Genomic DNA, 27,544 nt, shown 5'->3' with positions numbered 1-27,544 from the left:
GGGGGTGGCGTGTATGCTGTTGACCCGGTGTGGACCGGTTCGGGTCACTCCTTTTTTCCCTGGCTGATCGAGGCCTTTTTTCTGCCCCTCGCTCCCGCCTCCTCTGGAAGCAACATCGATATAGCCAAGTGTGACGTCACGCGAGGAGGCGTGATAGGTTATACTCTCGTGCGTGTGTGGGCTCACGCGTGGTCCAGGTGTGTACCCGCGAGGCTCATCAGCCACGTTAACAGTTTCCCTCGATTTCGATCTCTCTGCCTGCTTGCGACCAGGGGATTAGGGTACGATTAACGGTTTGGTCGGACGACGCTCAAGCATGCCGCTAATTTATGATCACGAATTGTAAGATCGACCTAACGCGATTGCTACGAACGGAGAATTTCTGATTATCGCTGAATTTAGTGTTTGTACGTTAACTACCTCGTTGATACCTTCTGTTCCTCGAACGTTATATTATACGACTATTCCGTTAACATCGTAAATATTACAGTTGCGAAAGTGTTATTGGCATAAATCCGATTCTACGATTAAATATCCTCTATAAATGATATCTTTACGTTCGCTTTTACGAATACACGCTCGCTCCTTCCATCGGAGCTTCTTTGATTTCTTCTGGAAGATGAGCAAGGTATGCGATTCGAGCGGAGGTAGCCTGGTTTCTACTGCTCGGACTAATTAAAACGGGCCGCGGAGGGGAGTTAAATAGAAGCAGGCAAAACCTTGGCTCCGCGGACGATATGAAAGCGTCCGGTGGACTGCGAAGAAGTTCGTTAAATAATCGATATCGATGCGAATCCTGGAAGCGCGAGGAATGAAATTGCTAATGTTATATCCCCGAGGATCGGCAATCCTGTAAGAACTGGCTGATTAATAATTCCAGCGTATCCGTCGGTTTCGTCGTTAAAATTGAACGTGACGGTTCTTTCTGCCAGTGCCGTTTCCACGAATCGCTGAGCCCGGTTCTAGATCCACCAAAACGTCCATCCGGACACGCTCAAAGAAAGGAAATCGCTCTCTATTCGGACGATCCCTCGAGGATAGAAGAAAGTTAGGAATGCGCAGCGAATGGGCGTTTCAGTTTCGCGGAAACGTGAATTCGTACACGGTCCTCGGCTCACCGTAGTCCTCCATCGAGATCTTCTCGTTTTTCTGCTCAAAATATACCTAGTTTCATCGCCTTTGCCACCCTTAGGCGATTTTAGTCACAGCTGACGTTTATTTTGAGTCTTAGCTCTTACGACATATACCGATCGAACATTGTTCCATCTCGCAACTAACAGAAGCGAAGAGCAGGATAAATTACCTAGTCGTCTTGTAATAAATTCATTTTCAGTTCGGTGAAATACTGGTCGTTAGTAGCTACAGAACAGAAAGAACAGCTTCGCGTCAGTTTTCGAAGACCATCTTAAAAATGCAAGATATCTATTCCGACACGAACGATAGGCGTATCGTTGCAAAGTCCGAAGTTAAAGCAGAGAACGTGCAAGGATACGCGCGCCGGTAGCGAACCATTAGCGAATCACGGCAAGGTTGTTCGTCATCTCACGCTTGGCTAGCCGTAGCCAGGCATAAGCTTGCTTTACCGACACGCGACCCACACGCGGCCTGCACTCCCTCTCTCTTTCTCTCTCTGCTCCTTTCGTTGCCTTTTCTCGCCGATACTAACACTTACTATCTCGTCGTGTTTTTCTCAAATCGTGTTCGTCCGTCCCGCCACCGAATCGACACAACCGAGAGAGAATCATGACACCGAACCAACATGACTGGAAAAAAGCGAATTTCATCTCGTGAGATAGTAGTATTGGTGGTTTTTCTCAGTCGTATCGCTTCGGTGAACTGTCCCGCCTGCGCTTCATTTTCTACTACTCTCGGTGCTCGCCACTCTCCAGACCAGGCCAAGACACACGGTGCAGGGGAACAAGACGGAAATAAGATACGACACAGCTGATACGCCTTCGTCCGTCGATTACGCGCTAGGTGTATGCCGGAGATTGCCGGTGATGTCATTTCCAAGTATAAACCGCCGCCAAGTGCAACGCGACTGCCTGCCACTTATGTGTCCGCGACACCATTTTATTGGGGATACCGTAGGACGATAAGGCTCGCCGATAATCGTTTTTCGGCTACTTTTTCGCTGGTCGATACGAACACCGTGGATCGTCAAGCCTATTTTTTTCTCTCAGCTCGTATTTTTCTCCGCGATCTTTATGCACGATCCATGCTCGTCCCGATCTACGTGCCAATTATTTATTTTCACATCCCGATAAACCTCTATTATGGCTTGAACCACGGGTATTCTTTCATGAACACCTCGGTAAATTCGTGGTTTTAAACCGGTACGTCGGTATCGCGGAACGTTTCGAGCATAATTGACTTTTATCCCTGCTCACCGAACGCGTCGTGTATCAGGCATTGTAGCGTGTCAGGATGCATTGCCAAGCAGTTTATCAGGCTACTTCGAACGGCGACGAACGCGGATAGTTTCGCTAGCTTGGATTCCGATAACGCGAGCGTTAGAGAAATACCGAGGAACATATGTTCGCGATCGGTGTCGAACGAGCTGCGTATTGTAATCTGCATGTTGTAACGTATCTCGTGTATGAATTAGATTCTGATAGAGGAGGCTTAATCCTAAAGCTTCGATCTTGCAGCAAATATCTTGAGCTATTAAATATAAAGGGAAATAAGATAATTTACCAAGAATTTATGTAATTTTTCGTCTTAAGATATCCAAAATTCGTCGAATATTCTTCATTCCTGTCGCATTATTTTCTTTTCCGTAGAAAACTCCTCTCGAAATTTGGATTCCTTTAAAGACTATACTATTTTATTTAAGCTTCTTTTCGTACCGAAATAATCCACGATGTATTTGAACGGTTTCTCATCCTTGTTTCGGATATCGTGCAGGTATTCGATCGGTGGTCGCGCGCGGCTGCTCGTCGATTTTTCTGGCAGCCGATTATTAATATCCCGGAGGCGGCCGCGGATCAGCATTCCCAACGACATTTCTCACGAACCGATTCGCGAGTCAAAAATGCCCGCTATCGACCGCTAGAAATTTATACCACGAGGGGCTCTTGCCCGATAAAACAAGGAATTCGAAGTCAGCGATGAAGTGAAGGGAGGTTTGTCCGGCCTGAGCGAGCTGCGCCCGCGACATCAATCATCCTGGCGGGCAAGACTTTCACCGGCTGTTACGACGACGACGTCCACGTAGTTGCACGAAAGACTCCTGGCAGTCCTGGCTCGAGTGCGTTGCGCTGCGTTGCGTCTCGTTGCGTATCGGCTCTTGGACTTCCGTGCCAAGCGCGTCACAAACTATTTTCCGCCATCGAAACGAACATTCCCCTTTAGCTCCTCTTACGATCTTAGCATCGTAGGATTTCGCGTATTGACATTGTTCATCGGCAAAATTATACAAACGAAACGACTACGACGAGGGAGAATAACTAGATTTAGATGGATCTAAATCTAGATATCGTTTTATTTTTCTCGAACACTTGAGAATATTCTATTTATATCGTTACCACGTTTCACGTTAATCTGTAGCACAGATGACTGCCGCCTGCTCGTGTAATATACCGTTTGAAAGCTCGAAACCTCGAAGAGGAAAGTCAACGCGAAGGAAGAGTTTTCGAAATCGTCGCCAATATTCCGGTCGTCGAAACGAGACCAATTGCGTTATGACTTCTCGCCAAAATATCTTGATACGTAGCAACCGGCACGATTTGCAACCCGATTCCTTCTCAATGCCCAGAGTTGCACAGACACGATTTATGAGCTGGAATCTTTCGACACGGTGAAATCGGTGCTTCGTCTTCCGAAGTTCGAAGCTTCCTCTCTGTTTACCAACTTCGTGTGCGAGAAATTGAATCTCGCGCAGACTAAAGAGAACGAATCGAGTCCGATTTCGACGTGTTCAATTACCTTACGCTCATAAAATGGCTGTGATTGGCCGATAACTCAGCGTCTCCTTGCGAATTCGAAAAACAGGATCAAGAGGATGCGAGTTTCGTTGGAAGGATCGACCGATTCGGGCCAGTAGCTTCGAAGACGGTCGAGGATGATTCAATCGAGGCGATTCGCGTTCTTTCGGCAACGTCCCGCCCACGGACGATCGTGATCCACCTGGAACGAACGAGACGAACAAAACGAGAGGCAAAGATCCAAGCGCGCTGGTAGGATCGACTGTTCGACGATGATTCAGGCAAATCGATCTGCCGTGCGGTCTCTCTTTCGTCAGCTACATAATGTTCCGCCCACAGAGCATCGTGCTGTAGACCGGAAAAAAATAGAAGTCGTACGATGAAGGGACGCGCCCTGACATCGCATCGGTAGCATCGATCGTCGGTACATGATTTTGTTTCATAACGATACCCCCACGAATCGACTTTCCGTGGAGCTTCTTCGAGGAACGTTGATCGCACTCGGCGATTCTTCGCCGAAACGAGTATCGATTTGAATTCATCGTCTTATTCCGTTCGAGCTGTCCACCGTAATCGAGGCTGCTTTATTATATGCTCGAGAAATTAGCATTCATTGCAGCCTCTGTGCCTCGAGATTAATGCACGCGAGGATCTTTTTACGAGGAATCTACTCGACGATCACTGGTGAAAAGAACATCGTAAAGTCTAAGTGAAAACGCCATAGATATCCTATCCACAAAGCGATTTAACTTTACGATGAAAGCACAAGCCGAGTCGAGAGGAAACTCCTTCGCGATTCGATAAAAATCTGGCTCTTGAAACCACCGTTAAACAAACCTGGCCACGTGTCAATTACCACTTGGAGAAATTTCAAACTCGTCGGTGCGACTTTAAGAAAATAGGCCTTCGTGTTAAGACAGAGAAGCGATGGTCGGACACCCAGCGCGTCCCACCCACGAGAGACGCGAAGGATGATCCACGAAGAGAGTCAGAACCGTGCGCGGTGAGGAACTAGAGAGACCCGGTGAAAAGTACCATTGATCCAGCGCCATATTTCTCCGGTCGGAGTTTATTGAGGAAGCTCGGTGATGGGGGAGGGTATGGGGTGGAAGTATTGAATTCATCGGTGTACGCATTGTCGACAAGATATACGAAGCTGGAGGTTACGGGTTAAGTGGAGCCTGTACCTCCGGTAAATAAGTCTCCCCGCTCGCTCGGGCTGTTACCCGTGTACGTGTGCGTTGTCTTGGCGGGCGTTACGCGTGTGGAAAGTGCACGCTGCCGGCCGCACATAGGCCAGGCCACGCTTTCACGGGGCAATTTATAATCGTACCGGGTTCAATGGAACCCGGCCGTGTGGGACGGCCGAGAACAAAGGAACACCCCGTGGAAGCTAGGTGGTTGCGCTCCGCGACGACCACCACCTCCGTGTCCGACGCTCGCTTAATCGATGATTAGTTGCTTGGGAGCCCTTTTGATTCCCGAAGCTGATGTATCTTCGCGTTGGCCCAACGTTTCTTTGAATCGTGGATGGATAACGTAGCCAAGCGAATCTGAAACGAAAAGTATCTGCGAGTAGGCGGCGTCGACAGGTGGAGCTAAACTCTTCTTTGCCAGAGTTCTTTTTTTTCTTTTTTCCTCGAGTTTGACCGGTCGAACTGTATACGCTGGATACCGATTGAAAGAGGTATGAAAATTTTTATCAATTTTTTCCTCCTATAATAAACACAGTTTTCGTTCGTTGCACTTTGAAATGGTATCCGACGAAAAATGTGAGAATCGAGAGCCGTAGGAAGATGGAAATACGACGAATCAGTGTAAATTACGCGCAGCTGAGATCCCGGAAGCGAATACATATATCGTGGTGCGTCGATCCTCTTGGATACTTTGCTCTCGATTTGGCCACTGGACTACGCCCACAGCGGGGTCGGCCGCTCGACAAAAAAAAGCTCCTTCATTAACGCCGCTGACTTTTGGACAAAGGATCGAACACGGTCGGGTTACGTTGGCTCTCGCGTACAGGCAGAAAAGGGGATCCTCCGTGCGTGGACATTGTTTGTACGTGAGTTACAGGAACGAGGGGCACAAAGCGCCGGTTTCAGCCGACCTATGACCCCGTCTCTAATGAGCGGCAAAGCACGGCTATTGTGAGCGAGCCTCCTCCTCCGCGCCTACTGCCTCATTCGTTCTTCTCTTCCTCGCTCGGCAGCCTAACCCTCCGCACTCCACTCCATCCACCAGCACGATTATTTCGAAAGAACACGCTACTCGCGCATCGTATTTTGAATCGCAATAGCGATTAAAAGTTATTGCTGCTGGAAATCTCCTTTGAATCTAGCTGATTTATGCTTATTGAGATTTGGAGGTGATCGTTGCGCTTTTTGGCAGATAAAATAAAACGGCCAAATAGAAGCCACGGCTACCGTGTTGCCAGGTAGATCTACGACTACTGCACTGGCAAATTCGTGCATAGAACGAGAGGTGCTGTTGCACAGATTGATTCAGCGAAAAGGCAGTCGTTATAATTAGCCGGGCTGTGCGTCGAACCAATCGAAACAATCGGTACCGTTTCAACGCGAAACATTGTTTCAACCGAGGGAATAGGCGTGAAAATAACAACACGTATGATCGATGCTCGGTACAGGCGTAATATGCGCATGCATCGTGGATCGAAGAAGAAGCAGGAAGGAGCGAGGTAAGAGAAGTGAGCGGGAAAGAGACGAGGAACGCTGGTCGTTCTCAACTGGGTCGATCTCGATGCTCTATAATCCAGCAATGCCGCCGACAAATGGAGTGCTAAATAATCTCTCGACGAGAGTGGAAAAACGAGCAATAGGCCGCACGAGTCCCGAAGCAGACCGTCGCTCGGGTAATAAGTCATCGAAGAGTATCGAAGAGGATCCTCGGGACACGTATCTCCGGCGAGATCCGGTTCGCAGAGGCAATTTTGGAAATTGCCACGATTAATTCCCAAAATTACGAGCATTTTCTCTTCGAATGGTTCGGTGAATGTCGGTGGACAGCATTTTTCAAGGTTTCTGTCGCGTGATCGCACCCATTCGAATCCAATAACCAATCATCCATAATCGATGTAAAAAGGACGAGTTGCTCGAGCAGTCGCTTAATAAACGATAAAAAGCAATGGCACGGAAGAAGGATTTTTCCGCGAAGAAGGAAAGTTTCCGTGGTACAACGATCAGCGAACGAGCTGGACGATAGTAGGAAGAGCCCTGGACTCGCGGCGGTTCTTCGAAAGGGCCGCGAGCCGGGGAAAAAAGGATAGAAGAAAGGGGGAAGCGAAATCCCGAGGCAAACCGTCGCCGTTCTTGTCGGCCAGGCAGACGGCAGCAAAGGGGAACACCCTGTACATGCCAACGACATTCCCGAAGTGCAGCGTGCAGTTTTTCGCGGCTACCAGCGCAGGCCCTGACGAGAGAGTGACTCACGGGCTCTGCAGTCGAATGCAAGGGCGAACACGCACGTGCTCTCTCTTCTACACGCACGTCAGTGAGCACGCACACGTGGCCCGCGGCCTACCTGTGCACGTGTACAATCCGTTTGTACAGGGTGTTTATCGCGAATCGGTTTTGCTTGCAGCGTAGCTTCGATAATCGTTCCCGCGTCACCGAATTTAAAGGCCAAGGGGATGATTCGAGGAAAGTTTTAAGCGTCCGTCAAGAATAGAAAATTTAAGTATTTGTATGGAAATCAATTTGCAAGTTTCGAACAAAGATGACGGCACTTGTATCGAAGTATCAGGTTTACAGGCTCCAAATCGCCGCCAAAGTTCTACGTACTACTCCACTTGTGAATATCGAGGTACCGTACCTGATTCGATCGACCTGTAAAATGTACCACGCCTGTGTATAAAAAATCTTACGTTAAACGTCAAGTAAATACCTTTACAGGGACGAGGTTGTTAGAAACGCTCAAAAACCTAATGTACAAAGAATCGATCGACCTTCGTCCGGTTACATCGTGATAGTTCCACGATCGAAAGCACGTCACCCAGTATAAAACGCGCTAGAATTCGTGTGGACGCGTACACGTGTACGTATACTCGCGAGCATGTTCCGCTGGACGGGTTCGTCAGTGTGCAAGTGGATCAAAGATCGAAGGATCACGAGCGAAAAGGAGGAGAAGAAGAAGACAACGACGACGACTAAGACGACTACGAGGACGGGTGGAACGACGCGAACCAGAGAAGTCCTCTGTAAAAGAGAGGGAGGAAGAAAGAAGAGGAGAGAAGCGCGAGATTTATTTGCCCGAATTTCGACTGGCGGCCGATGCCGTGGCCGCTTCCAAGGAATGCATTTCGCATTCGGGGTCTTCCACGGAATATGTTCTGCGACGGGGTTGAGGTTTCTGCTTCGATCGGCTAAACCAGTCACCGAGGTTTGTTATTGTTTTCGGGGGCCACGGACCGTTCTTGCGATACGCTGTCTCTGCCTGCTCTCGTACCTTCTGCGGTCGACTAGTGGATCGTGTCGGCCATGGGTCCAAAGACCGAGCTTCCAGGATCCCGCGGTTCTCCATTTTTTTCTTCTGTCAGAAGGAACTAGTCGATCGTTCTTCTTACGGTCTGCGTGAAACCAGTAGTGACAGCTTATTCGGATGATGTATGGGCAACGATGCGCGACGTAATTAGTATTCTATCTGGAAGAGGATCCTGGTAGAGTATCTCCATATTATCGTAATTATGTTGGAAGAGAAGTTGGAAGTATTCTCAGCAGGAACCAGTTGGTTATAAGTAGCTAGAACGGCGTTACATAGTAGCTGGCGCTAACTCAAGCGCCTTTTGCTTTCGTGTCGACCGTCATTTTGCGTCTCCGTATTAATCGAATCGATAAAATCCAGCAGTCCGTGTATATACGTCGATCAGACACGAAACGAGAAATTCTAAAGGCTCGATCGAGACCGTGTACACCGTGAAGAGGTAAGAATCGGTTTCGTTGGATCGCGTGGTGAGCACGATCGAACGAGAAGCGATCGGTAGGCTCGCGAACGCAGCACAGCCGTGAAAGGTGTCGTTAACCGAAAGGAACAGTCGAACCGACGAGGCTATTGCGGTGTTATCCGATCGAGGGATCGGCGATCGAACGGTGATGTATCGTTTCCGATGGGGCTCCCCTCGAATCGGCGCTATTAGGCCGTTGGCATCGGTTTTTACGCTCGAACCGAGAGATTCCGAGGCACGGGCGGGCCTCGCGATGCGTGTCCCGTAAACGACGGCATGCACAGCGTTTAACTAATGTGTCCGGGACCGGTCGGGATCGCATTGATCACCGTTCCGAGACTAGATTTATGTCGACGAATGATTCACGGCGTGATTTACAGCGGATTGTCCGGTACGCGCATACTGATTGACCATTTATTCCGCTCTCCCGGCGTACCGGCCCACTAATCACTTATTGGGTTAAGGTGAAATCTTCTCGACGTCTGATCGTCGAAACTGACCTGTTTCGATCCTGACCGACAGCTCGATTCGAGATACCGTGTCGGAGGACTTCCTGGTTCGCTCGAGACGCGAGACGAATCTTTTCGTTGCAGCAAGACGAAAGCATAGGATCCGTCTGACCGAAGTCTTCTTCCTAGCGACGTCACGTTTATTCGCTTCAAAGAAACAAAACGATCATCTCTACGAGCTATCAGCTTGAAATAGATTTATGCTTCAGATTCTAGACCCATCCTACACCGATCGAGGATCTATTCGAGAGCGTGATGTCTCTTCGTTTAACGAAGGTCGGTGTAGAAAACCGCGTTTTTCCCGTAGGTTACTTACGAGTCGGGAACATGGACTGTCTCGAATCCGTGTTTTCTGTCGGCGAGCAGTCCGAAAGTCCCGCAGGACCACTCTTCCTTCTTTTTCCGATCTCTGTCTGCCCGATTCGTGGCTCGATCACGAAGGCAGGGCACGCGTCTCGCCCGTAGAATGTCGTCGTAACGAGGTGTTCCACCCCCCTGTCCCCTCCAGCGTCTCCCCACCTCGTCGGCCAACGAAACCCGGTGCACAGCGACAGATTTCTCGTCCTTCGTCTGGTTCGTGTCCAGAGGTGATCCCTTCCGAGCGGCAACCGGCAGGGACGAACGTTTAAATTAGGCAGGGAATCCCGTGGAATCCACGAAAGAAACGAAGCGGCCGGCATTCCGTGAGGTTTTGATACGCCTTCGGGCTATTGGTCGTCGGGGTACCATTAGCCCTTATGCGGTGGGAATGACTCCTTAGAGCCCAACCGGTCAACCTTCGCGCGGTGGGTCGTAACCGCTTGCACGCTCTAAATCCTACATTTAATCGGTCGCGAATTCGATCGGTGATCGATGAGGTCGCCGATTCGCGACGAACCGCGTCCGATAGAATTGCCAGAAAAACTCGGCTTCGATCGTTCTCGTTGCCCCACGATGTTTTATCGCTGCGACCGCGATAGCGAAGGATGCGTCGATCGACATCGTATCGGCGCCGATCGGATTTATATCGTCCACTTTACTCGGAATTGATGTTCTCTCGGATGATTTAATGCCACGATGTTATAAGAAGAATGTTCTCGGAACGCGTCTCATCGTTGTATTTTACCGGATCATTTTGAAAACTTCGAACTGTTCACCTGTTTTTATAAAATCGATATCTTTCCCGATATATTCCTTTTTCTCGCAATCGGTAGGAATTATTCTCACGCGAAGAAGGTTTGTAACAGCGTTCGCGTTTGTTCGTTGCAGAGTCTGGCCACAGGTTGGACAGCGGCTCCCCATTCTGGAGGATTCAGCTCGATCAGGATCTTCTAGACACCATCAGCGCTATATACCCGGAGTGGTTTAAGGTAAGCTGCTTGTCCTTTCCTGTCCCCCCTGTCGCCATCGGTGGCCCTCGAGCGTCCTTGAACGAATCCCGGATAACGAGGTGCGCTCCTCGTGCAGGACTATACTAACACCCGAGCCTCGACTTCCTCTTCGTCGAGTACTTCCGGTGGTCAGTTGAACACCGAGGGCATCGTGGCCGCCGACACCAGTGCCGTCCTTGATCACAAGGTCGCCAAAGGTGATTCCAAGTCGAAGTCTAAGGCGAAGAAGGTGGACAGTCTGAAGGATAAGGAAAGAGACAGGAAGGAAGCCAGACGCGAATCCAAAGACGAGAGGTGATTACCCTGCAAATGAATTCACTCGGCAATAACCGTCTTTCCAGACTACGATTCCTCGAGTGACTGACCCCACTATTTTTATATCTTTCGCGATACGGTTGCTTCTATCGAATACTTTTCGTACAACACGTTACACGTTTGTTATACATAAGACTATGGTTACGATCTACCTATCGTTTTCGCGCTAGCATCAGAACGCAAGCCCAGTGCGCTCTCTTCTCGACAGTTTATTATTTCTACCAAGTACTTACTCACGGCCGCGGAAAGTTGGTCGCGATAACCGTGTAACTGTTGCGAAAACGGAGTTCCTTTCGACGATTCACGACCGATCTAACTTGTACGATTTAACGTTCCCACGTAATCGTTACGCGAGAACATAAACGTTCTAACCACCTTGCTATCGAGCAGGCTGACGAGCGATCTTCGATCCCGAGGACTTTCTCTTTCGAGTACCTTAAAATATTCCATCGGGCAGCCGCAATTTTAACCCAAGTTTTTTATCCGCGGTTCGGTCCGCTCTTATCTCTTCGCCGGCGTTTTATTCGCGTTCTCGCCTCGAATGACCCGGTTTTATGGGCTCGAACTCTTCGAGATACCGTCCGCGAACGAGCGCGCGTATATCGCGGATCGAGCTGCGTTCCACGCTTTCCCTGGCGCTGAAACGCCGCAAGATAAAGCGTATCGATGTTATATCGCGGTTTATCACGCGCTCTAAATCATCTTGCGGAACACGAGGATACGGCCTGCGAGATTCGCGAGGCTGTACCACGCGGAGGCAGTAACGTAAATAACGCTTAATAAAGCGGAAGATAACGCGGTGCCGCGGAGATCGTAACAAAGTTGCTCAGACTTTTGAAACTGCCTTCGCGTACGTGTTTTCGGATAAAGTTTAATTGGCTATTTTTGTTACACCGTGTTTCATGGAAAAATCGATGTTCCAATAACAAAATTAAGTACAGAGTCGATGGTTGTTCGCGGGTTGTTTCGTGATATTTCGAGGTGCCTTACGGATAAGCAAAGAACAACGTGCTACTAGGTGAAATAAATGCAAAGCGATTCAAGTGATTTAAATAACCGAAGTACAGTACCGACAACTTCGAGTCAAAGTGTTGTTAACGCGGTAAACTCTTATTCTCGACTGAAATAGAACGAACGTTGTTCCGGCAAAATACAAAAAACGTCCATATTCAAGTTTTTGCGCAAAAACGAGCAGAATCTATTAGAAACTCGAAGAGAACGGAACCACTCGATACAATAATATCCTGAAAGGGTTTCTTGCTCGGAGCCAAGGGGTCAGTCACTCGCGGTGGATGCGGTGGAAGAGGAGAGGAGAAAGAGAGAGAGAGCGGTTTTCGTCGCTTTCTGATGAAAACGTTCCATTCGGTTGAACCGAGTGTCGATTGATCCGTCATTCCTTCATCATCGGCAAAAACACGACCAAAGGATGGACTCGGAGCCGATTGACACTCGTTTTGCCGGCGAGTTCTCCTCTTCGATCGTTCGTCTCCTCCTTCCCCTCCTGTTCCTGGACACGAAGCGATGGCAACCACGAATCGATGGGTCGATCCGTTGGTCGGTTCGACGTATCGACGTATGAAAGATTAATTCACAAAACGGCACGTTTTGCTCGTTTCGGTCCGCGCTCGGACCCGCAGGGACGCTGGAAACGGTAAGAAAGGCACGAAGCCCTCGCCGCAGCAGGATAAAGCGGCGGACGTGGCAGGAAGGAAGACCGCGGGTGTTCCAGGATCGGGCGCAGAGATGGCCGAGGGTAATCAGTCGCCGCCGAAGGCGGAGGTCGACGACTCGTCGCTTCAACACGCCATGGATCGCAACAAGGAATGTGAGTACATTTACATTTTATTGCTACCTTTTTGTACGACTGCCCCTGTCGTCGCGCTTTATGACCCTTAAACGAGAACGCCGTGCCGGCGTAACCTCCAGTTCTTGTTCAGCAACCGATTCGTGTTTCGTCAACGATCCTTTTCGTCGCGAGTCTCTCGCGATTTTCTGGACGATCCACCGCCGCCGACCCGATCCGATTCGTCGCCTCTGCAATCGTCTCGGGCACACCGCTATTCACCGGATGTTTTTATCGGGTCGTACGGCCACCGATCTCGGCCTCGTAACCGTGAAAAGGATACATCGTCACCGTATACCGTCGATCGCCACGACGTTGCTCCTCGTTCAGAACGGAGCTACCGATCGTAACGGAAGATCGACGCTCGCGTACCACGAATTTTATCGATCGCGGAATGCCGGTTTATATCCTTTCTGCGAATTAAACTTTTTCTCCAGCCACCGTAACGAGAGGCATCAGGTATCGTTCTTCCTTTCTATGTTAATGAGACGACGATTTTAAAAGATACTCTTTTTTCGTTCTTTTGCAGCGTGTACTTTTCCTTTACTGCAATTACGATTTTGTAAGATAAATAGTAGTACTGTGTAAAGTATTGAAAAAAGATATTCCGCCATTCAAGAAACTTTTATTTCGATCGGTTTATTTATATCTGGAGAATGAATCTCGTTGACAGCCGGTAACAATAGAACAACCGGACAAAGCTTCCCGTTGCATCAAGGCACGTCCACGGCCTCGATAACCGTCGATCGATCTTGACTTCCAGCGCGCGCGGAGGAGGAAGTGTCGTTCTCGACGTCCGGAATAACCGATGAAAACGACTAACGGTTCGCCGTGCGACGACGTTCGCTTCCGATCGGTTGCCGGTCGCATTAGTCTCGGTTATTATGCGAGACGGCCTGTAATCGCGCAACTGTGTTCCGTGCAACTCCACGTTGCAGTTATCCTGGCTGTTAGCATCCGCGAGCCATGAACGTCTGTAATCCGCGGTCGAAGCTCACCCTCTTTAACGAGGCCCCCGCTATTATGCTCGTGGTGCCAGTGTAATCAGTCGCTCGTTATAACCGACCGATCACCGACTTGGAATCCATAGATATTTCTACGATATTTCTTTAGCACTGCGCAACCCATACCTCTGATCCTACTCGTAGCATTTCCGTTGCCGATTGCACGATTCGCGATAACAGCATTCCTTCCGGAAGCTACTGAATCTGATAATTTTTACTTTTTACGTCATAAAATTTTAATAGATCACTAGGAAAAGTAATAACGCGCTACTGTGGCTGTTATAATATTTACAGGCAGATTAATGAGATGCAAGTACGTACATTAAACTTCGTATCGTTTAGTGGTACTTTCATACGTCGACAACAATTTAATGCTATGGAAATACAACGTAGATTTACGTACACTCCGTCAACTGAACAAATTCACTCTCGTCGTAAGTTCCGTCGGAAGAAAGAGGTTAATATCGAACGACCGGTCGTGGTCGCAAGAAAGTTATACCGACCACCGGCGCGAGTTGGACGTAACATCGTCCCGACATCGGTTCGAGCAACACCGTCGAACAACAATACAGCGAGTGGTCAACGATAACTCATCGCGGCCGGGTTTGCGGCGCTGGACGCCGAGCCACGACGCACGCAACGATCCTGCGGACTGCCGTCATGGCGGTGGAGGCTACGAGACGAGCAGAAGACGCGACAAAATGTTACCGGCCGAAAATTGATTTCACCTTCGGCAAACGAGCCGCGGTTGCTTTTTGCCGCGTTCGCATACGTTATCCCCCGCAGCACGTGAGCGAAGCGAGTACGATCGATCGACGTATAAATACGTCGAGGCGGAGACGCACGGACGACCCCCGCGGTGCGTTTGTTCCGCGTCGGATCCACGTCCTCTCTCTGCCTTGTCTTTCGATCGCTGGACGAATCGTAGCGCGTATGCTCAGGTAGGTCGAGCGGAGAGCCTCATTAAAGCCGCGGACCACCGGCTGCAGTCTTTAGAACGTCATTTTGTCGCGTTTATCGGCCGCCTTTTTCTGCAATTACTTTTTGCCAGTGGACGAACCGAGCCGCGTTCTCCTCACGCACACGCCGAGCTCCGAAACGCGTACGCGCCGCTTGTGAACCGCGTACCTGTCGACAGTGGCGTCGACCTTATTTTTTTGAAGGCATATCGAAATACGGTAGGCTGAGTTTAACTGACCTGTATTAAGAGAAGAACGAAACGGAACCAAGTATTTAACTGACAGCGTTGGGAACTTTTCGATCGCAGCGTTGCCTTACTTCGTTCGCACGTAGCTACCGGTTTCGTCGTTTCAGCGAACAGTCGTTTGCATCACGACAAAGTATTTGGTAAGACGTTCGTTTCCTCGTCCTTCCATTGTCCTCGTATCTCGTTCACGAGAAAGTAACCAGAGTCTCGCCTCCTCAATCTAGAATCGGAGTCGCTATGTGGAATATCCAGAACGCGACGTTCCCGCGAGAAGGTTTTCCCGCGTGAAAATGCCGGTGGGCCGCTGCCCCCGTAATTCCGACGTCACTGTTCGGAGACAAGTTGCGCGCACCTCGACCAGAACGCACCTGTGTACGTGTGCTATGCACGCGCGCGGCATTGCGCTGTCCAGAGAGTAATACCCATGAAAGAAAAAGGAGGGGAAAGAGAAAGAAAGATCGTGCGCGCGAATATTCGTGCGGACAGGTAGGTGTACAGCGTCGCGCGACTGTGTGCAAGTATAAATATACGGGAGACAGGAGGCGTGCCTATTTATAACGGTGATATCATCGACGATTACCTACGCTTTCGCGTGGACAATCGTAAATTCTGCTGGCAGAAGGGTGCGGGCCGATTTGAGACTTTACCGAGTATCCCTCGATCTCTTTCTCGCTCCTGTATCCATAGAATCGTCGCGTTTCGCTTTGGTCAACCGTTCCAACCGTCTTTCTTCGTGTCTCTAAGTTATCTCTCTTTCTTCGCGCGGCGACGCCATTATCCGTGCGCCTGGACGGCAGGCCGGGTGTGACTCAAAAGTTCGAGACGACTTCGGCTCGGGAATCGCGAGTAATTTAAGGTCGATTCGAACCTCGATACGCCTCGTGTGGGCACGGAATCCTTCGATAAAATTTACTCGGGCATTCTCCGTGTCGGATCTCCTCGGCGAACGTTCTACCATTCGCCAGGGTGCCTCTGTCTTCGTGAATTCGTCGAACGTTGCACGACTACGAGGAGGATGCGATAATATCACGACGCGTTTTGACTCTAACAAATCAGGTCTCGATAGTAACGTTCTACGTTATTCCGTAGATTGGTTTTAATTCGTGTTTAATGTTGTACATGGGAATAATGCGAGGGGGGTGTTTAATGTTACACGTCGTTACGAAAAATTTGCCTTCTGCCCTCTCGTAATTACGATAAACGTATAGATATACCTACACGGTACTGTACAGTCTCTTGACAGAAGTACGCGGATCGTTTGCCACGTTTGCCAGACATTGTATCCATACGGTGCAATAATTTCGGCATTCCTCGCAGTGGAAAACACGTTCCAGCGGCGGGTCGATTAATAAAAAAAACAGGATTTCATCGAGTTCTGCAGGCCGCGACTGGCGCGATGCTTGGATTCCACAATGCGTCTTGCACACGAAATCGAGCGACTGTTAGCAGCTATTTGACTATTCTAAAATTCCCTTAAATAAGTTGACAAGCTGAAATCTAGGTGAATCGGCCATGGCACCGCACGATTCTTGTGACGAGGATATTGGAATCTTTGTTAATTAATCGAAGAACACGATCGCGAAGGTAATTGTACGACACGGATACAAACAGGTCAACGACACCCTAAAAGTTCGTTAATGTCATGTAGTGTGCCGCTGGCCGATGCACGATCGTTTCGTAACGAAAAATTATGTCAGAATTATGCTCGGTATGGCTGAGCAGAGGCCTCGTTTCCAGCCAGCAGCTCAAGCCGATAACCTCGGTTTGCCGCGGTCGAACGCTTAATGAGACATCTTCATTAATGAAACGTCCCACGCGACGGGCTGGTTTTCCATTATAACAGCGACCGTGCCGGCGGTGTGCTTGTTTTTGTCTCCGGTCTGTTTCAGCTGGCAGGGGAAACTCGACGAGCAAAGCGGACACATTTTCACCGTCTCGCTCCTCTCCTTGACCAAACGAATTTCGTAATGGCCGGCTAATTGGCCCGGCCGTCGATTAAAGCGATACCTTCTGGTTTCCTAACGAAAGACGGTCCACCTTCCACGAACCTCCTTCTCGAAAGTTTCATTCCTTTTAGTCTGTGTAAATAGCAACTGATCGAAGAATTTATCTGTTGTTTCGAGAAATTGTTTCCTGGCTGTAGCGAAGATTTGGTGACAATTCGCCAAAGGGAATTTTGCGAACGAAATACTTTTCGAAATATCTTCCGTACACATTCGGTTTGCAAACGAGGTTAACGACAAGTCAACCACCTGTTTGCGGCTCACGTGGACACGTTAAACGATCCGAGCCTCTAGTATGCAAATCAGCGAACTGTCGCAACCGCGCGTGCAGTCCACGAGTCGAGTTGGCTCCAATAACAAAAAGTCAGCGAAGATCGTGCGCAGCGCGTCGAGGCGGTTCTGCGTCGATCGCTTGTTCCATCCTCGGTCGGTTTTGTCGGATTCACGGGCCTTTAGACGCGGGCGGCTCCGATTCCAGAGGAATCGACGCGTTCCGCGCATTCGCGCTTTTTCCTCTAAGCGCTAAAAGTCGCCCGGTATACCTTTACCGGACTTAATTATACGGCCGAGTTTGTATACGCTTTGAAAAATCCATTCGACGTCCAATTACCGGGGCGGCGACACGAAAAACACCGTTTTTCTACGCGAGACCGCGGTTGCGTTACACGCACGCCCGATCTTTCGAGGGCGCTTACGGTGAAATTAATTAAATGAAAAGCAGGATCGTAACTTTCGGTTCTACTGGCCGTAAAAGCCGACGTTGGACGCTTTTACGGCCTCGGGCTCGCGCCATCGTCGTGCCGTACGAACGCTCGTCTTCTGTCGGAGGACGTCCGCAAGACGGCCATGAGTAGAACGCGGCTCCTTCCACCGAGGTTAACCCACTTCGTTCGCCCGAGCTAGCCCTTCGCGCGAATCATTTTGCGAATCATCGACAGAGCACGTGAAAAACCACGTAGGACGTGTTCGAGCGCGCGATTCGTTTCTTTCCACGCGTCGAAGTCTCCGGTCTGCGATAGACGACAGGCTCTTCGACGATTTCACTCGGACCTTTCTTCGCGAAAGACGTCTCTCTCGTCGAAATCTCCGCGTTAGTTTCAATGATTTATAGCGCCTATCGCGAGACTTCAAGTATGCTGTTTTCGATCGAATACGGAGTATGATGGATTTTAATGAATCTCTTAACTTATCGCCTTCCATTTCGAGAACGGTCGATACACCACGGCCAGCACCGTAGCGACTCGTGTAAAAATCAATTTTTCCACGACACAAATTCAATCGTACGAACGGAAAGACGATGTCAGCTCGAAAAATCAACGGCACGGTCCGCGGAGATAAGCTTACCAGCGCGAGATAGACGGAGACGAGAGACACCGCTCATAATCCCACACGTGTCGGGCATAAATTACGCGGCGATCGATTTCGCGGATCGAGAATAGTTCCGACAATCTCGTTTACGTTCTATCTAATTTATCGCGTGTCGCGCGCGTGTACTCTCGAATTAACTCGGAACGCAGCGCGGCGCGGACAGAACGTAACGGCGCGCGCTCGCTCGCTTACTCGCCGAGTCGGCCGCTCGCGAGATAACCAATCGCCGAGACTGGTCCACAATTCATACGATAGTGTGTAACCGTGACAAAAATGCGGCGCGAAGGAAAAATCGAAGGCGGACACACGACGCCAGCGTTCCCCGCGCTGTACAGGGTGAACCACTTCGAAGAACTCTTTTATTATTCGTTGCGTTCAAGAGTGATCCAGTTATGTGGAAAAGTTCGAGCGCTCGATGCGGGAACTTGTCGCACGAGATAGTACTTTTATTCCAGCGATCGGTACCGACTTTTTCTCATTTATAAATAGCTTCCTTGTATTATTTACATAAAGTATCGATGCGAAAAATGGTTGAATGTTTAATTGCCTCTGTCGTGTAACATTACTGTTCCTGTGTTTCTTAAATTTTTTCCGTTCGTGATTCATACGGATTAATGTTAGAGATATATTCTTGATGCTGTGAGATATTAAATCTATATATCATTTCATTATAACCATATTAATTCAGAAAGGGTAGAACCATACCTTTATCTCGATATTCCAAAGAATCGCTCTCTCGGTATCCTTTTTACGATATTCGTGTAACTCGATTTTCCTGCCGTACAAATCACGCGATAGAACAATGCCCGCCACGGATGATAAGGTTAATCGGATCACCGTATATATTTGCGTTTACGGCGCGTGCTACGGCGCGTTCTCGCGTCAAGCCTGGACGCGCGCAATTTCGAGATAGCGAGGCGCTTTCCATCGGGCGTTTCGTAACATCGCGTTTTGATAATATTATGTCGATTTTTCACGCCTGCCTCCTCGAGGGATCGATCTCCGCGTCATACTTATAAATAAATCGCGCGCGTTATCATTGCATATTCATACACATCGACATGCTCCGGGTTTCCGTGGGCGAACCGGATCGAGATATGTCGAATCGGAGCCGCGGCTGAAAGTATCGCATTGAAATCGCCGCGTATATACACAGGCTGCCGCCTCGTCACCGTAAAAATCCTTGCGCCGCCGTGGCTGTGCGTGCATTCGTGGCGTGCTCGCGCGAAAAAAGGGACGCGCACACCTAGCGATGCTTACATGCCCGGCCCACGCACGTAACACGGTGTTTTATAATGGCCCGGCGACGAGCCACGTGCCAATCCACCGACAATCGCGCCGACTATTTTCTCTTGCAAGTCACCGGCTCCGAGCCCCGTCCCTAGCTCGTTTTCGAACGAACGGCAACGCTTCTGTCGTGGACACGAACCATTTCCTTTGATTTACGACTCGAGGCATCTTCTTTCGCTCCGAGCTGCTCCGAACCTTCGATCGTAATTGATAGTATTTCAAAGTACTTTATGCGCGTACGATGCACGGATCTCTGGTTTGCTGGATTATGCGGGTAGTTGAACGTTTCGAAAAACTTTATCGGTAAACGATATTGACTGGATTCTCGATTTTCTGAAACTTCGATGTTGTCGCGAGTATTTGGTTTACGTATCTACTTTACTGCTCGTTGGTACCCAGATATTTTCATCGATTTGTAGTAACAGTATATTTTGTGAATAACGATCGATTTTAAGAACAGCCTCTATTCCAATTGAATCCTTTTTCGCTGAATACTATATAGAAATAAAAATGACGACTTTCATGTCGCGGTAGGCCGAAGTAGATTAGAATCTGACAAGCGGCAGGAATTCGTACATCGAAACGAGGCGTTGAATTGAAATTCAGTAGCCGGTGCGACGGAAAACATTGACGGGAGGAAGGAAGTGACGATCGTTGGTATTCAAGGCTGTTCGATCGGTCGGCGTATCGCGCGAGGCGGGAAAGGGGCGTCGGAGAGGGATCTCTGAGCCAAAGAACTCCGGTGACCGAGTGCTCACGCCGGCCGACGCTTAGAGTCGTTTCTTAGCCAACACCCACGCGCGACGAATTAAACGGGACATCGTTTCTTCCTTCCGCGAGTGTTCGTGCCCGGAGACGCCTAATTCGAAGCAAAACCGAGACGACACTTTTACCTTCGCCTGTTCTATGTTGTTTCCTTTCGTTTCATTCCACACCCTTTCGTTTGTCTCGTATCTAGGTTAATTGGATTTTGTCCTAGAAGACAATATCTCGAGTACGTTTCAACGGTAAATTTGCAGCGCCTATTATCATTTTTATATGCCTGAGCCGCGCTATATTTCGATTTCCAGACTCTACGTTAAATCACATTGTAACAATTGCCACGGACATTTATCCACGAGTACGCTTCTTCTAGGAGATTTTCTAAGAAACTTTTTCCCGGAATTTTAAACCTCCGCTATTCGACGTAAGAGTAAGAACCAGTAACGCTTTCTTTACTTCGATCCACCTTCTAACGCAACACCTGGTCAACGAAAATAATCATAAATCACTAAGTACTCCCGCGCAAGATGTTAGAAACAGAGAGATAGAGGGTCGGGATTGGTTCGATGCGATGCAATTTCTCGCAGAAGTCTCTCACGGGTCGTTTCGCCATCGCGACGATAGACGAGAAGGCAAAAAGGCCGGACGCAGGACAATTCCACGGCCCACGCGTCATTGTGGTCGCGGCAAATCGGTCGGCCACCTGGTCCGATACAACGTGTCACGCCGCGAGCCGCACGCTGGCCTTCTCCTTCCTCCTTTTCCTCTGGTTATCTCTGTCCCGCCGGTCCGTCGCCTTCCATCGTCGCTGTTATTAGACATTATCGTAACTCCGAACACCTGACGAGCTGGCCGCACGGCTACCTGGAAATATTGTCATTCCCAACGCGCACCCGTAACGAGCCGCCTATCCTTCTAACCAGCGCGGATTCATCTCTCGCAAGGATCTCTTTTATTCGATTTTATCGTGATTTAGTGACTTGGAATGCTGCTTCGTGAGTTTCCCTCGATACCGATGCGATTTCGATGCTGGGAGGTCTGTATCGATTGGGATCTCGCGTTGTACCACCAGCAATCCTTTTTCTTCGCGATTACTATTAATTCGTAATTGTGTATTTTCCGATCGTCCTTATCCTACTGCTCCTCAAATAGGTATACTTCCTCGACAGAGTTTCAAGAGCAAACTGTACGAAGCTCAACGTTCAAGGCCACCGACAACCAACAAGCATCGGAACGTCATCGAATCGTGGAACTTTGTAATTGGCCGTTTATACTCGAGTTCCCTTAGTGGGCCAGCTAGTCCAAGGACATAATCCTGCGAACGTATCGTCGCGTTGATCCATAATCGTGGATTCGCTATTTCCGGACGATAAACACGCGGAAGTGCACCGAACCACGATTATGGTCATTGAACAGAGGGAAACAAAAGCCATTGATCCTGCGTACTCCGCTTTAATTCTTCGAAGTCGTTCCGCTGGTCGAGCCTCGCTTTAAACCGTCCATTATAGATCTTCCAGATAAAATCGGCGTAATGGCTTCGACGTAGAAATTGACTGGTTCTCGCGGTTCTACGAGCAACCGAGCCGCATGCCATCGAAGGCTTTCACTAGCTCGCTGCGAAGATCGAAATTTCGCGAGATCGATCCTGGCTGGTCGTTCCAGTCACCGCGCTGGGGAAACAGTCGCCGATGGATCTCGGTCGTTTCGTCGTTCGTGTTCCATGGGAATAGCGAGTTCTTCAAGTTCGATCGGCAATTCCTCGCGACACCTTCTCGCGTCACCTTCTCGCATCCTCGCGCGTTTCTCTCGAGCCGCCGCGCCGTCCGTTTCAGCAAAGGTCGCCGGTTGACAAGCCTTCGATGGATTCCTGTTGCGAAAGGACGAATGCTCGCATCCCCGAGCCGAGTAGACCGTCGAAGATCTATGATCGAGTATGTTCGTTTTCCTCCGTGATTCTGTTTCTTGTGTAGATAGCGTGGAACAAGCTGCAGCGTGGTATGCGGTAAATTGAGATTGCGACAATTGCTACAGCTGCTGTGGGTGATTCCAGCGTTATTACGCTGGCTAAGCGTTAAAACGAGAATTGCTATTCGAGCTTCTGTTCCTTCGTTTGCGAAGGAAAAGAAACAAAGTCGAGAGAAGGAAAAATTTCATATCATTTGATGTTAAATTCTAAAATTAAAATGACCGATGATCGATGATCTGTGGAAATGGAGTACAAAATTGATGAGACGTTCCCTATCGGTGCAACGATGTTTACTAGCGTATTCGGTTATGTAGATACAATATTTTCGTTGGCATGCGAGAATACCACCGCATTCTTGGCAGAGAACAGCGCTAGCAAACAGTACTCGCAGTGATTCAATTCCGCATGACATTATTGACGGTAAACAAATCGAAGGACACAATTGGCTATGTCACGATAATGAACAAGCTGAGTAACGTCTATTTATCGTGAAATTTAGCGTGTATATTAGCAAACGCGAATCGAAACGTTCGTATTATTCGTAGTAACGACGTTGGCAAACATTGTTGAGATTGGCCCCCTATCAACCGCATATACACACAGCTTCTTTCGTATGCGAGTAACTCTATTTCATATATTATCAAAGATAATCTCATCTCGCTCTATTTCTCTTCCACGATATAAAAAAATGTGACCTCGAAAGAATCTCATACGGCACATATGTATAAATGTAAAAGAGAAACGTTGGTCAAACATGAAACAAACGTAATCCACCAGTGTTGCCAATGATGCGAATAAGGCATGGCAAGGTAGTGCAAAGGCATCGTCTCGCATTCCTTTCGCCAGAAATCGTGGCGAAGATTTAGCGGCGAGACCAGGGCCCGCCTTGCGTGTCCCTTCCCCGTTCGAGCACAATTTCCCACATTAGCGGCGTAATGATGGCCGCCCGAGGCTCGTCCCCGAATCGCAACGTTGTTATTACCATTTCATTACCTCGCGGCGAAAAGGCGGCGAACGACGCGTAAATTACGCCGCGTGACATAAAGTATAGCCAATTTGGCCGGGATGTCGCTGCGGAACGTACACGGCCAGCTGAGCGAGTGCGCGTGCGATTTTTCTCGATGGTCGCGCGATTAAACTGGAAAGCGTATATTCGACAGGGCCTCGTCGAACGACGAACTACGTCTCGTCGACGCCAGCGGCTGTTCCATCGCGAGAACAGGCACCGAAAGTAATTACCGTCCTTCCCTCTTGCCTGGCTGTCGTAATTGCTCCGAAAGGATCCGGGTGTTCGTTGCTTTTAACGTAACTCTCTGCCATTTTCTTCCTCTTCCTCTGCTCCTCCCGCTTTTACGTCTTCGTTCCTCTCTCGCGTTTCATTCGCCTTCTCGAGTTCCGCACTTGGATTCAGGGAAGCGAACGAAGGCGAGAGAGGCAGACTTTTCTCGCGCGATCTCGCGAATGGGTTCGTGGATCGTTGCGCAACGAAGGGGAAGGGCTTTGATCGAGTCGAGATACAAATTGCTAATTACCTAATTAGACCCAGTGACCCAGTATGCCGACCACCCAGCACGTGGTTGCCTGCTCCGAGCGCAATCCGCCTCTTTCACCTTCCTCCTCGGTAAACATCGTGTAATTTTCGTCCGCTAATATTCTCATTTGGCACAGACCAGCGGGATGAAAGAGACTTTATCGCGCTCGATTTCTTTCGACTGAATCAAAAGCAAACGCGTTCCGTTCTCGTTCGATTCACAGTTTGAAATTGGTCAGGAAACATGTTTTCCAGCGTGAAACGCGCGATACATTGCACCTGCGTCCGTGTTGCATCGAAGATCGCGTAAACATCTTCCCAATATTGAATCGCATTCGTTAAGGTCGATTTACCCGTAATATCGGCCTTTAATCTCAGCCTTAACCCGATCGTGAATTACCATTAATCGCGGTCGTTTAATTTCACGGTATGGAGGTTGCACAAGCGGTACCTGGTCTGTCGAGCATCTTCCTTTACACGGCCACGGCTCGAAAGTCGCGTTAATTATACCAACGATTATAATCGTGCTCGCGCGCGAATTTGCGCATCTACGTACCCGAAACATCGCCGTGGAATTATCATTTTGCGCCCATTTCCGGTTTATTAAAATCACTCGCAGCGTGATTTTTACCGAGAAAACCGGAGAAACGGTCTCTTCGGACGTTGCTCGGTCGAGTTGCTGTTATAGTTTATGGGTAATTGCTTGATCGCGTGTCCCAACACCACGAACCTTTGCAAAGAGAATTCAAGATCTGGACGATGATCTTCCGTTAGAATCTTCATTTTATTAAAATGTTTTTTCTATCATTGAAGTAAGATCTAACAGCGCTTATCAAACGTAACATTTCATTTCATATAGAACGTAAAACTGATTAAAAACTCGGATATTTCGCGTGGATATTTCTAAAGGAACATTATTTCGATCGTCGCGTCAACGAAACGAATATGTAGCTCGATGAAAAAGATACAGTCGCTGTTGAGACGCAACGAAGCGCTTTCTCGACGTCGCGAGCGAATTTCACCGAGTAACGACAGATACAGCGGAGGTATGGCGTCATAAACAAGCGATTATCTTAATTAACCGAGGATTGTTTTAGCCCACGCGGCGCGCTGCACCGGAGACTGCCTCGCCAGCCCACGTGCCAAGGCCTCTTAAGCATCCATTTCGAACGCACGATCATACGGGGGAAATTTTCGACGGCTATTTTTCTTTGTGCACTCATTCGTCTCGATTATCTCGGCCCGTAGATTTCAATTGAGTAACACGATTTAGCGTCTCGGTGTCACGCACCTATTAGCTGCTCCGGAATTGTAATTGCTTTGACGAGAGTGAAAGGTGGAACGACAGGGTTTTATTGTGGCAGCGATTCGGAAAGGCGGCCGAACTTCCAAACGAACGAACGACAGAGCGTGTCACGTTGCGAAATTCTTTCTAAGGACTCGTCAGCCCGAACCTCGGATTGTTTCGCGACATTTCATAAAAATACATAGGCGCGAAAAATTATCGCCTGACTTTGATTTCAAAATTCGAGAGACTTTGGCGCGAAAGAAAGCGTTTTCGCGTGGGAGCGTTTCCCAGAAACCGGAAAGTTGGCGCAGCCCAGAGGATTCGACCTTTGGAGGATCGAGAAGAAGAGACTGGGGGAAGTACCGTTTTCTCGGCGGATTCGTTTTGCGGCCGGTGTTTTCGCGTCGAAGAGAAACGGGAACGAGCGGAGGAGGACGTTGTTTACCGGGAGGAAAGGTTTACGGTTTGTCAGCGTAGTCGCGAGCGCGCGTGTCCACGCGTTTAGCCGGTATAATGATGGGGCTGTGGCGGCCTTGAAGAGGTGAGCCACACGTAGGTGTACGGGACGCGGAAGATGGAAAAGCCGCTCTCCGATGTCGCGTGGGCGAAATGTATCAAGGCTGAGTTAGGTAGAGTCGTTCTGTCGACACTTGTCGCCGATGCTGACGTTTAAATAGGTGAACCCGACTGACAAACGACCGACGCGAATGAACTGCTTCGAGAGCATCGAGCCTCGGCGTATCTTTCGAGGTTGTCGCGACCCCTGCCATAGAAAGCGAACATGTACGTTTCTAATCGTACGCGCGTGAAGAAGAACGGTTCAGGTATTCTCGTTGAGTGATTACGCTTTTTTCCGCAAACACTTCTCCAGGTAAATTACTTCGTACTGCTGTAGAAAAAAGATTGAAACTTCATACATAGTTGCATGGTTTACGAACACCCTAGCGCTAAAGAACGATACAGGAAACGATATGAGCAAAATGGCCAGTAGTGGTGAATCTCATTGCACCCGGAAAGGGTAGTAATCGCCGATAGAAACGATAACGCGGCGTCATCTCCCATCGCCGCGTAGCGCCGCTTCCGACGCGCTCGACAAATTGTCCGAATGAGTAATGCGCTCGGTCCCTTCTTCCTTCGCCGCCTGCCTCGCGTTCCTTTCTAGCAGATTGCGATCTGGCTGTGCCACGGATTACAATTATAGCTTCACGATTGTACACGAGTGTCGTTGACCCACTTATTTTTACGGGAACGAGAAAATCTGATACACAAGCGTGTCGTCGAACTGTCGTTTCTTTTCCATAGATTCCCCGTAATCCACCGATGCTGCTGTACAGCAGATAGACTTATCTCGAGAGATCTCTTTGACGAAGGTTTTAATTACTCGAGGGACAACCGTGACCCGTTTCGAATCTGTATCTACCTGTCTCTTCCGTAGAATTCTTCGAACGAGTATCACCTCGCCAGATCGTCGTTAACACTCTCCTCGTAGACATAAAAAGGTGGTTGGAACACGTTGTCGACACGTGCTGTAATTAATCCGAAATTTCTCCGGCTTGAAATGGTGCAGTAGCGCAGTCTGCGTGTCCAGTCGCGCTGTTCGTTCGCGTTACGACGATCCGTCTTTCGAAATACGAACCTATCTCGCGTCGTAATTGAGATTAATGAAAATCGTGCATAATTATACGAAATCAGTCGCACGTCGTAAACAATCACTGGAGGCACGGAGCGAGATGGCCGATGATCCGAGACCTCTTTAAGGAAACACAAGTGGCAAGTTGAGCTCATCAGCTTGTAAACCGTGAACCGGCCAACTGTTTCCCTACTAATGAACATCGTTGGACAGAATGTCCCTTAAACGGCGAATACGCCGTAACTCGCATCCTGCGACGTTAAAGACTAATAATTTACGTCGGCGGATCGATTTTGGCCTTTAAGAATGATGGCTCGTGCCCGGTGCTACGACCAGCCAACCAGAATTGCAAAATTGCATTCTTTCATACTCTTTTCACGCTTTCTCTCCTTTTCTCTCTCCTCGGTTTCTGTTGCTCTTGGTTTCTGTTTGATCGCTGCCGAGAGGCAGCAACGGAACGGAAGGAGTACGAAGCAGGGGGCGGTGGCAAGGGGGGTCCAGCGTAATGACTGGACGGCGCAAAAATTCGCAATTAACTTGGGCCAGCCATGGTGCCGATGTCGCGTCGGCGTAAT

The 27,544-nt window shown here is 49.1% G+C and overlaps 1 protein-coding gene across 4 annotated transcripts in view; it reads left to right on the top strand.

Annotated features, from left to right (window-relative positions):
• LOC132916384 (myocardin-related transcription factor B-like) overlaps nucleotides 1–27,544 on the top strand; it is a 248,310-nt gene that overhangs the window by 160,053 nt on the left and 60,713 nt on the right. For all 4 annotated transcript variants that reach the window (XM_060976309.1, XM_060976311.1, XM_060976310.1 and 1 more), the window contains 3 exons: nucleotides 10,641–10,741; nucleotides 10,839–11,056; nucleotides 12,715–12,902. In XM_060976309.1, coding sequence (XP_060832292.1) covers nucleotides 10,641–10,741; nucleotides 10,839–11,056; nucleotides 12,715–12,902 — 507 coding nt within the window. The remainder of the gene's footprint in view (nucleotides 1–10,640; nucleotides 10,742–10,838; nucleotides 11,057–12,714; nucleotides 12,903–27,544) is intronic.

This window comes from Bombus pascuorum, chromosome 2 (assembly GCF_905332965.1).
Source record: "Bombus pascuorum chromosome 2, iyBomPasc1.1, whole genome shotgun sequence".
Lineage (NCBI taxonomy): Eukaryota > Metazoa > Arthropoda > Insecta > Hymenoptera > Apidae > Bombus > Bombus pascuorum.
Note: the sequence above shows the minus strand (reverse complement) of the source record. Positions and strands in the feature narration are given on the sequence as shown.